Source organism: Lynx canadensis, chromosome D4 (assembly GCF_007474595.2).
Source record: "Lynx canadensis isolate LIC74 chromosome D4, mLynCan4.pri.v2, whole genome shotgun sequence".
NCBI classification, from domain to species: domain Eukaryota; kingdom Metazoa; phylum Chordata; class Mammalia; order Carnivora; family Felidae; genus Lynx; species Lynx canadensis.
Window position 1 is genome coordinate 70,662,775 of NC_044315.2, and position 11,242 is coordinate 70,674,016.

The window sequence follows — 11,242 nt, forward strand, 5'->3', positions numbered from 1 at the left end:
CATCTGTGGCCCTGACATTGCGTTGGCATGCTCGGATTGCTTTTTATTGGCCTGGGAAACTATTTTTCTTTCCACTTAGTTTCTCTTGGCAGTTTGGTTATACCAAAGTAGACTTTTATGATATAAATGTGATCATAGCTTATGTAAATCCACAGAGCTTGAGAGATTGAATCCACACTGGTCCAGTTGTTTGGAATTATTTTCCAGTTTACTTGTTCACAAAGAGACTAAGACGGTCGATAGCTGTGCTGTCCAATATGGTAGTCACAGGGTCCCTGAGGATATTAAAATTAAAATTAATTAAACTTGAATGTTTAGTTTCTCAGCCACACTAGCCTTATTCCTTGTGCCCCATAGCCATGTAGCTTAGTGGCTACCATATTGATAACACAGATAGTAATGTCTGTCAGACAGCACTGATCGGATAACATGTAGAGATCTGTGTTATCAACACACTTAATGCAGAGTCAAGTGTAGTTCAAAAAGAGGTGCAGAACATTTCAGGGTAATTAAATCTTTCTATATTGAAAACTATGGGTCAAAGAGCAAATGAAATCTGGCTTGGAAATGAGTGCATATCCAGAACCAACCAGCCTGCTTTACTGACCATGTCTCTCCTACCTCCCAGCAGTATCAGACTGTCTTACGTTCCCTTTATTATATGCTATTGAGAAGGAAGGAGGAAAGACATGGAGAAGTTGATTTGTGTACATAGTGAACATCCATGAACTCTGGTTAATTTTTTTCCCTCTCTCTTCAGGTCCTTGAGGCCACACGGGTTAATCGAAGAAAGAGCGCACTGGCCTTGCGCTGGGAGGCAGGGATCTATGCCAACCAGGAGGAAGAGGACGATGAGTAACAAACTTCCTTCCACCCAGGAAGCTTCTTTGGTGCTTGGGTTACCAAGAAACCAAGCAATCAACACATCGAAGCATTTTAATGGAATATTTATTAAAGTGCAAACAAACTCCACAATCCTTATGTAGACCAGAAGCTGCAATGACCAACGATGAAAAATAAAGTCAAAAGAAGCCTACCCATCAAACTCTATAAACACCCAGGAGTCAAAAGACAAAGGATTTTTTGAGACTCAAAAGAATCACCTGGATTTGGACCAATCCACAATTGATCCAAAAAGACAAAGCAGTAACAAGCAAATCAACATGGTTGCTCCAGGCGGAATTGAGACCCGCCTTGCTGGGTGATGACAAACATTGGTGACAGGGCCATTTAGAGCTGCAGAGCCCACGCCGGTGCAATCTACAGGGTGTTGGAGACTCCCTGCACCGGTTCCCTACCGTCGCTCACAGCCATCAGAGGTGTGGGAATAACTCCGTTTACTCCAGCAGCCGTAAAATGAAATGCAAGTTTCTCTATATCTGCCAGGAGAGGCAATTAGGATTCCATTTCTCTTACATCTAATTGTTTTTAATTGGGAGCAATTAATGATCGCAATATATAAAATCCACCTTCTTAAGACAATGTTTCTTCATGTTGCAAACACAATCTATTCTACATGAGGGGGTTGAGAAAGAGGGAGAAAGCCAAACCAAATGGATTATTTTAGCTTTAGGATCTCGTCTGCTTGTAGTATTGACTAATTTGCCGTTTATGAGAACACATTTTCACAATTATGTTTCTTCATATGAAAACTATATTTAGTGGGCAACAACTATTTTTATGATGGGATGGGGGGAGTATATCCATGTATAAAATCTGTACACATCCAACAGCTTGGCTCAAGATGGTGGGGGTATTTTTAGAGTGGCAATAATTGAAAAAAGGGCAAACTCTGCCTTCGAGAGGCAGATGACAGGAAATAAAAAGGTGTTTATAACTATATTTTATATTATAAAGTGGACCTTAGTAGGAAGAATGACAGATTATTTTGGATCAATCAGAAAGGAATCATTAAAGAAAGGACATGAAGGTAGACAGAGAAACAGGGAGGGAGAACGTGGGAAATTAAGGAAGTAACAGATACTATTTTTGCTGAGCAACCAGCGTTTTTCAGAATGATAAAGAGAAAAATATAGAATAGAAATCTAAGTGCAGGCTTGGAATCAGCTACAAATCCTAAAGATGGTGTGTGTGTGTGTGTGTGTGTGTGTGTGCGTGTTTGTGTGCATGCGTGTGCGCGTGCGTGCCCGTGCGTGCTCATGCACGTCCCTTTGTGTGTTTGGGTAAAGTGTGTGTGCAAGGATTAAAATTCCAGAATGCTCATGGGACAAGGGTGTACAGTTATTTCCTCCAAAGCTGTTTGCCAGCGTCAGGAGTGAGTGAGAATTTCTTTTTTATGAAAAGGGATATAGAGGCACCGACCTGATGCAGTATTTGTAATATTAAATTGACCTAACATGGTATTTGCATGAGTCACAATTGCAAAGTTTTGAGCAGTTTTGTAATTTGACATTTAGAGAAGTACCGTATTTATTCTCATGCTTTGTATTCGTAGCTTAGTATACTGTAAAGGATGCCAGCTCTATCTTACTGTCATTTAAAGCAATATGAAATGGGTATTCAATAATTGGGTGCCCTGAATTTCTGGATGAGAAAAGTTTTTAATTCTGGCAATGAGAAAAAAAACTGACCAGCCTTTCTTTTTTCTATTTGTTTTAAAACTATGGTTTTTAAAAGAGCAATAATGAAGCCAGACCTCACTAAAATTCCTTTTTGTTTTTATACTGTTATGTCATAAGCTCTAATATGTTATTCTGACAAATAACAACTCCACAACAGTGTGTACGTAGATGTTAGGCACATTACCTTTGCTTCTTTTAATAGTGTAGTGTTGACTTTAGGGGGAAAGTTTATTCACAGGCAAGCGGTAGGCATAAAGTAGAAAGGCAACCATCTGATAACTTACAAGGATCCTTTAAAACTGCCAAAGGAACCTGCAATTTGAAGCCAAATTCTAGAGATCGGTGGCTGGCACCATCTTTATGTGGTTTATTCTCCTGAATATCGTGAAGGAATATTCAACAAAATGTGCTAGCCATTGGGGACATAAAACAAGTAAGATCCCTGCTGCAAGGAATTCATTTTCAAGTGGGGGAGGCTGGCATGGAGACAGACATTCCCAGGAAAATGAGGTCTGTGTTAGACTAGAAGTCCTGACGGGTGAAATGGGAGCCCCCAGGAAGGCTGCCTTGCCGGAGGATTTTCAGCGTTCCCATGGCAGGCATGTGACTAAAAGATGGAACAAGAGCTTCCTGTGGCTCAGGGGCACAGTGGCAGCTAGGATGGCTGGAGAGCAGATGGTTTTATGAGATGCACAAAAAAAGAAACATGCTTCGTGTTTTCTGGACTAACTCTGAATCTGGTAGAGAACACAGACTTGATATAGACAAACACTGTCTTTCCCAAGAGGAAACAGCCCTCAGGACCCACCTGACGTTGTTGTGTTTTGAAGGAAGCCGGGTCCCCACCCATCTTAAACCTACATTTGAGAAGAGAATTTGCAGCTGAATGGGAAGCTTAGGAGGCCACCCAATTCGTGGAATCTTTTGGAGGCAGACAAATTGGCCTTTGACTACAGTTGACTGAACCAGAAGCATTGCCTAGAGTTCTAGCAGGGATCCTTTGGTCCTCGCTCCACGTGTAGATAAGGCAACAAATGCAGAGTTTCTGTGAGCCTCCCACAGTCACAGCACTGCTTAACTGTGGCCCCTACATCTGCAACATTCGCTTGTTCCCTCTGCTGCCTTTTGAGGACTGCTGTCGATTTCCTTGGTCCACTCACTTAGAATCCTATTAAAATGTAAATTGCAGTTCCCTTGGAAGAGCCAGGTTTTCTCTGTGCTCTTGAGTTTTTTACCCGTTCAGAAAACATCGGGCTTTGTACACAGCACCGTGCCAGGCCCTGGGATCCCAAAGGAACCCCTTTAACCTTCTGAACATGCAACAGACCCCTGGAGGAGAGTCACTACTGCCTAATCCATCAAGAGGAAGAGGCCTGTCAAAGAAATTGGCCTCTGATGCTCGTCCCTGCCCCCAAATAGCACGCAAGCTTGTTAATCTCAACTAGAACAAATGTTTAGATTCTGTAGATGTTAAAAGCTTTCCTGAAAGCGTTCCCTTCCACAGTGTTTATAGATGTTCACTTTCCTCGGGAGCTGATTAACTACTGACATGCCTTGGCTCTCTCATCCAGAAATTATGGAAACAGGGTCTGTCAGTGGTAGGAGGCTGGGCTGTAGTCTACTCGGGTGACACAATGCAATTTCCTTGCCTCTTTACACCTCTGCATGCTGCCCACCTTAGACAATGACGTATAAGCAGTATATAGATCAGTGTCCACGTACATACACAACACAACACACACATATAAGGTGTAACAAGAAACACTAAGACAGTGTTGACTCTTGTCTCTGAAGACAAACATTTTTCCAACTCAAGAATGGATGTAATTAAACTATGTATTGAAAAAAAAATAGCCTAAGTGTTTAGAGATGGTGAATATATCCAGTTTTAGTGACAGAACCAATTTCCTGAATTTTAAGCATTCAGTGAGTGAACTGCCAGCTTTGATTTTGTGTTGCCCTTTACCCAAATGACTTTTTTTTTTTTTTTGGAGGAGGGGTGGGGGGGGGAAACAGCAGCAATACTGTGTTTGAAAATTATACTCTGTATCTGGCTCTCCTGTGTATGTTAACCACTTAAATGTTATTATCCTGCTTCAGTTTTATAGTGATTGTGAGGCATTCGATGCAAGTATACAATTATTTTCTCATTAAAACCCGGTGTGTGCTGTGTTTTTTTATAAACCATGGCTACTTGTTTGACTGGGGGTGGAGGGAGGTCGGAAGACGGACCCGCCAAACGGTGACACGCAGGCGCCCTTGGCCTTGACTTCTGTGTGTCGGCATCTGCCTCTTGCATACTTGAACCACAAAGGCTATACCAGCTGGTGGGGCAGTGGTCCCCAGCCTGTGACAGGCTGTCCCAATGCCCCTTTTTGCCATGCTGTCTCCAACTGCCCTGGCTAGAGCCTAGAAACCTCTGATGGGACCCCGGAAATGATTCGGGTGCCTCTGGATGAGGTAGGTGTACTCCAAGGTCAGAGATGGCTGGGCAAACAGTAGGACAAATGGTTAAAACTCAAGCTTTGCATGTGGCTCCTGGGTTCTAATTCTTACTATCACATTCTCAGCACCTGTATTCAGCTCCCCTCTGAAGAATGGAGAATTTCAGACTTTAAAGAGCATATGAAGACCACAGATTAATGAGGAAGCTTCTTCCCCAAATTTCCTCGTGCCCTCCCGTCTACTCCCTCACAGCCACTTCAGGGTCCAGCTGCCCCGTTCACCCTCTGGCCCCTCACACTTACCTGTAGCGCAGACCTTCTGTCTCCAGCTCTTCCCCACCACCGCCACTCTCCTTGGGGTCTCTTCCTCCATCTCTCCCATCTATGGGACTCCTTCCAACATTCTGGGGCAGCACGTTGTGATCAGCTAGGGATTCCGCGTCCTGGTCATTTTTGCACCCATCACTACTATCATCTGGGGTGCTGGGCCATGCCAGGGAAGTCACGTGCACAGGGCTGGGTACTCGGAACGGGTTGCAGAGTCTGGTATGTCAGGGTGGAAGGGTTCTTCAGGGATTCTCATGGAGGAAGCTCTTAGGGCAAAACTAATGCGAGGCATTACTACTAATGGGTAAAGGGCGGATATGCGGGCTTTTTGCTGTGACCTAGACCTATGGTCACTACTCCGGGTTCATCCCTCCCTGTATATATTGGTGTCAGACAACCGTTGTGGGACACATGAGGCCATGAAGTCACTTTGGAGCATTGCTCATTTTAATTATGGGATTCCTATGCCATAAGAGTGTGGTGACTATGTATCTCCCTGCACAGAACCCACACAAAATTCAGAATGGGGCTGCCGGGAGCACAGAAAACAAGTGGGGAATCGAAAGGGAGACTTTCAAAGGCTTTAAAGATGATACCAAGGCAAAGAACGGGGCCTCAGGAAATAGTTGCAGATGGCATACCTGCAATTTCTTTTTTTTTTTTAAGTTTTCTATTTTTTTTATTTTAGAGAAAGAACATGAGCAGGGGAGAGGGGCTCCTAAGAGGCTCCATGCTCAGGGCTGACGCAGGGCTCAATCCCATGACCCTGGGATCATGACCTGAGCTGAAATCAAGAGTCGGATGTTCAACCGCCCGAGCCACCCAGGCGCGCCCCCACACTGGCAATTTCTAAATGTCGCCCAAGCATTCAGATGTTTTCTTTCCGAGACAGAAGAATGTTTGCATAATAAAAAAAAAATATTTTTTTTTTGTTTTAATTCTGCCATGACCTAGTCATCTCAGTGTCAGTTAACCTTGACGGGAGAATTATCCAGATGCTTTGTTCTCAGTTCACAGGTGGTGGGCTCCGAACAATTGGAATGGACGTGCTGGTACCTGGCAAGGTAAAGTCACAAACCTCTCCTTTGCTTCGTTTTTCTCTGCCCACCCACTGAGGCCACATCCTGGCTCTGCAGGGGTCTTCGGCTGTTTATACTGATGTGCCTTAGGGGAGCACTGGCTCTCCTGCCCCAGCAATAGTCTGTGTCACCTGGAGGGCTCATTAAACACAGATTCAGCCTTCTGATTCAGTACGTCTAGGGTATGCAGCCCAAGAATTTTCTAACTAGTTCCCTGGAGATGCTGCTGGTGGTGATGGTCCAGGAACCTCACTTTGAGAATCACTGATCTGGAGTAAGTAATGAATGAGGTCTGGGCATACCACTTCCATTTGAAAATGGGAGAATTGATGCATGATTTATAAGCTGCAGATACAGCCACACATCGTTCTGGGTTGTTTTGAATATTTGTCGGGGGCTTTTGTGCATTTGCCCAGCATATAACTCAATGCTTTGTGGGTCTTGGTGAGGCAGAGCTTTGATTCCATTCAGACTGTCGAGAAAAGACGACCTCCCCACCCCCAGCAAAAAGGCTGAGCAAATTAAGAAGAAAATGTAAAGAGAAGATAATATCTATCATCTATCTATCTATCTATCCAGACTTTGATCCAGGGTAAGATCAAGGGATTCATTTGATCTTTGGAAGATGTTTTTATTGTCTGGGGTGATAGCAACATCAGGACTCCATAAGTGTTGTTTTGCTTTGTTTCGTTTAGTTTTACTAACATGGTTGCACGGTTTGAGATAAGATGCAAAATAAAAGGCCATTCTCATTTGGTCTAGAGCAGCACTTCTCAATTCGGACTCCATCTGAATCACCCGGAAAAAGCTTTAAAGTTTGGATTCATTAATGGCTGGAGCCCAGACATTAATACAAATTAAAAGCATCTCAGGAAAGACTCATATGCACCAGGCTTGTGCCTCACTGTCCAGTTCTGTGGCCCCTAACCGTGGCCGCACCGCACATAGGATCATCAGGTGTTTTTTAGAGAGACTGGCCCTTGGGCTTCACCCCAAGATCTTCTGATTCATTTCGTCTTAATTGGACATGGCTATGAACGTGGGCAGGTTTCAGTAGCTGCCAAGGTTGAGAAGCTAACATGCAGCCAAGGTTGAGAATCGCTCGTCTAGTGGAGAAATGTGTTTGCCTCACAATCTGACCCTCTACAGAAAGTTCTTGGGGCAACATCAAAATGAAATGAATAAAAGGCCTTGAGGAGCTGAACTGGCCCCTCTCACGGGTCCCAGGAGACAGAGGGCAGTGTTGGTGACTGAGGGAGGGACTCTGCAAAGGGGCTTTGTTACTCCTTCTCTGATACTCACGGCTCTGCTCCCTCCACCCCTCCAGCTGACAGCAGGCAAGTGGTTAACACTTGGGTAAACTGAAGAATGAAAAAGCTACAAGGGAGGCATGTTCTAGCCTCTAATAGCTGCACACTGAGAAAAAAGCCCAAACGGACAAAGACCAAAAATGTCACCGGACTATTTCTGGGAGATGAAGCCAAGGTCATTCTTTCCGTTTTCTTCATAAGCATTTGCAGATTTCTGTGGTATAAATATTCCTGCAATGCTGACTTCAAGATGCCAACAGTTTAACGACTGGTTCCCAGGATCCCTAAAATTTCACAATTGGCGGAGAAAAAAAACTATTGTGATTAGAAAACGCAGGCTATCCTAGAGGTTTGGAGCTAGAGCTCTCACTAACAGAGCTTTCATTGGCCTGAAGTGGCTCTTCTGAACCAGTCCCAGCAGGTAGCAATCAGGGACACGGGATTCTGACCATCTCGTGTGATGATCATGATGAGTCCCAGGTGGCAAAAACAGCCAGCCTAGGTCATGTGCACACTCCTGTTGCTGGGGTCTGTGGTGGAGGAGAGGAGAGGAAGGAATGCCGAGAAGACCACGTATGTGAACCCAAAGAGCCCATGCTGCAGACGATGTCCCTGCTCGTATGGGTATTTCCATTGTCACTGTCAGTGTCCCTCTGACAAACCTTTGGGATCAGACAGGGACCTCAGATTTGAGGCTCACCACTTCTTCAGTGGAACCTTTGACCATTTACTTACTCTAGATTGGATTTCTGACTTCTGGAATTGCTGTGGGGAATGAATATAAATGGTTGGTACGGATGTGCTCAGAGTTTACTTCCTTGAAAGCCCTGCATTCAGTCAGCAAATGCTTACTGAGTGCCTACTATGTGTCCACCTCTGTGCATATGAGGACAAATGAAAATGAGGCTCGTTCAGATGGTTTCGACTGGAATTGGAGGGGCTGTTAGCATTGGGAATGTGGGGACAGAGCTGCTTCAAAGTCAGGCAATGTTTCCACAGCTGCCTGTTAAATAGGGCCATCCTGTGATAACCTGCACTGTCTTAGCATGCTTTTAATTATTCCTGGTGGCATAGGACCCATATTCTTCTGGGCAAGAGAGAGAAAGAGATCCAAGTGAAAAGATGTTTCATAGAAGCCAGAAGTGTCCCAGAATTCATCAATGGAGGATCGAAAGGTGCTAGGAACTTGCCAGGGGACATTTAGGAAGGAACTCCCTTAGATGAACAAGAGGGCTGCGTGATCACCACCCTGGATCATCGGAAGGGTGGAGTTTCTCCCTGTGGTCAGTGTTCCCCCTTGACGGCAAGTATGAAGTATGGCCACTAGGTGACAGTGCTCTCCAAGGTGAAAGCGGCTTTCCCAGCCAAGAGCCTCTCCGGGGGGCCCTGGACATTTCCCACTCTTAACACAAGACAGGGCTCCATTGAGATCTTACATGTAGCCACACCGAAAACACCCAAATGGAAACCACCACATGTGCAATCCTACATGGAGGTCAAATGCGGCCCTTTACTTACACTTACGTTTCAGTGGAAAATTGGCCGTTGCCACCAGGTGGCAGCAGATATCTATTTGCGAGCTTCCACCAGCAATGGCTCTGCTTCCCAAGGGCCAGCTCTGTACCAGGCACTGTGCTGAGCGCTCTAGGTAGATTATTTCACTCAGTTCTTAACAACACTCCTTTGAACTACATACTAGTAGTATCTTCATTTTACAAAGGAGAAAACTCCCACTCGGGGAGTTTGAATAAGTTGGTGTGCCCATGACATGACCAGGGGTGGAAGGAGGATGCAAATCCGGGCAGCTTACCTCCCCAACTTTCCTTCTCATCGACTTGATTCAATAGCAAAATTTCCATCTTGGTCCTGGGCCAGTTCTGCTTTCTCTCAGCCCGGGAGAACATGCCTTCAGGACAGGACAGCTGCTGACAGCTGGAAACTGGGTGTGTACATCGAAGTGGGGTTGTGGGTGGGGCATCGATAGTCCGTTAAAAGCTGCCAATGTCACTAAGAGCCAACACATGCTAAAATTCTGGTTCCTTCCAGCTGGGCATGTGGGCTGCCCTCTACATTATCACAAATGCTACTGAGTCATGCAAATGAAGACATTTGGTGGCCCTAGAAATTATCTCCGGCTCTCTAGCCCAGGCACATTTTCATCGGCTCCTGCTGTTCCCATGTACACACACACACACACACACATTTTACAGAATCACTCCAGCTCTAGATGTCCACTTCTGTACTGAGTAGGGTAAAGCTAGGCTGCCAACAAAGAGACCCAATAATTAATTCAGTGTCTGAAGGAAGACATTTTATTTCTGTCTCACATTACAGTCCAAGGGGAGCATTCAAGCTCTGAGGGCAGATTTAAGTTAGTGTCTTTGTCATCCTGTCCCTCCATCCCCTCCAGGACCTGTTGTCATGGGCATGGTTCGGCTTTAGGAAATGGTAAGATGCAGTGAAACAATTTACTGAAAATGTGGGTGTGCCCATTCCCTGGACCCTCAGTGGCCGTGGCTCCCCTGCATTAAGACAGTAGACTGGCTTTTATTTTATTTATTTATTAATTTTTTTAACATGAAATTTATTGTCAAATTGGTTTCCATACAACACCCAGTGCTCATCACAACAGGTGCCCTCCTTAATGCCCAGCACCCACTTTCCCCTCTTCCCCTCCCCCCATCAACTCTCAGTTTATTCTCAGTTAAGAGTCTCTTATGGTTTACCTCCCTCCAACTTTTTCTTCCCCCTTCCCCTCCCCCCATGGTCTTCTGTTAAGTTTCTCAAGATCCACATAAGAGTGAAAACATATGGTATCTGTCTTTCTCTATGACTTATTTCACTTAGCATAACATTCTCCAGTTCCATCCACGTTGCTACAAAAGGTCATATTTCATTCTTTCTCATTGCCAAGTAATATTCCATTGTGTATATAAAGCACAATTTCTTTATCCATTCATCAGCTGATGGACATTTAGGCTCTTTCCATAATTTGGCTATTGTTGAAAGTGCTGCTATAAACATTGGGGTACAAGTGCCCCTATGCATCAGCATTCCTGTATCCCTCGGGTAAATTCCTAGCAGTGCTGTTGCTGGGTCATAGGGTAGATCTATTTTTAATTTTTTGAGGAACCTCCCCACTGTTTTCCAGAGCTAGACTGGCTTTTAGAGATTAGGAAACTATTTCTAGAATTTCTATTGCTACCACAGAAGCTGGCAAGGGAACAATCCAAAGGAAGCCTGAGGGAATAAGCTGTTAAAAACGTGATCTAAGTCGCACATCCTCTCTTGGTACATAGTCCCCATCAAGTTTATCCTTTCCCGGGGTTATAACGGCACAACCTATGGGAAGAGAAATAGTTACAAGGACAGGTGAGAGGAACACAGAGCTAGAAAGTCCTCTGCACTCATCAGGATATCCCATGCCTTTTAACACAAGGGATACCGCATGCCTCCTTGTGCATCACAGATACCACTCAAACACCCACGTCCCACAAATC

General features: G+C 44.7%; 1 protein-coding gene across 10 annotated transcripts in view; it reads left to right on the forward strand.

Moving 5' to 3' along the window:
- Window positions 1-4,738, forward strand: part of PALM2AKAP2 (PALM2 and AKAP2 fusion) — a 331,612-nt gene extending 326,874 nt beyond the window's left edge. For 8 of the 10 annotated variants that reach the window (XM_030292893.1, XM_030292899.1, XM_030292897.1 and 5 more), the window contains one exon: window positions 761-915. In XM_030292893.1, the coding sequence (XP_030148753.1) occupies window positions 761-859 (99 nt within the window). In that variant the 3' untranslated portion in view covers window positions 860-915. Of the gene's footprint in view, window positions 1-760 lie in introns of all 10 variants that reach the window. The other 2 variants (XM_030292896.1, XM_030292898.1) reach the window with 2 other exon arrangements.
- The last annotated feature ends 6,504 nt before the right edge of the window (window positions 4,739-11,242 follow it).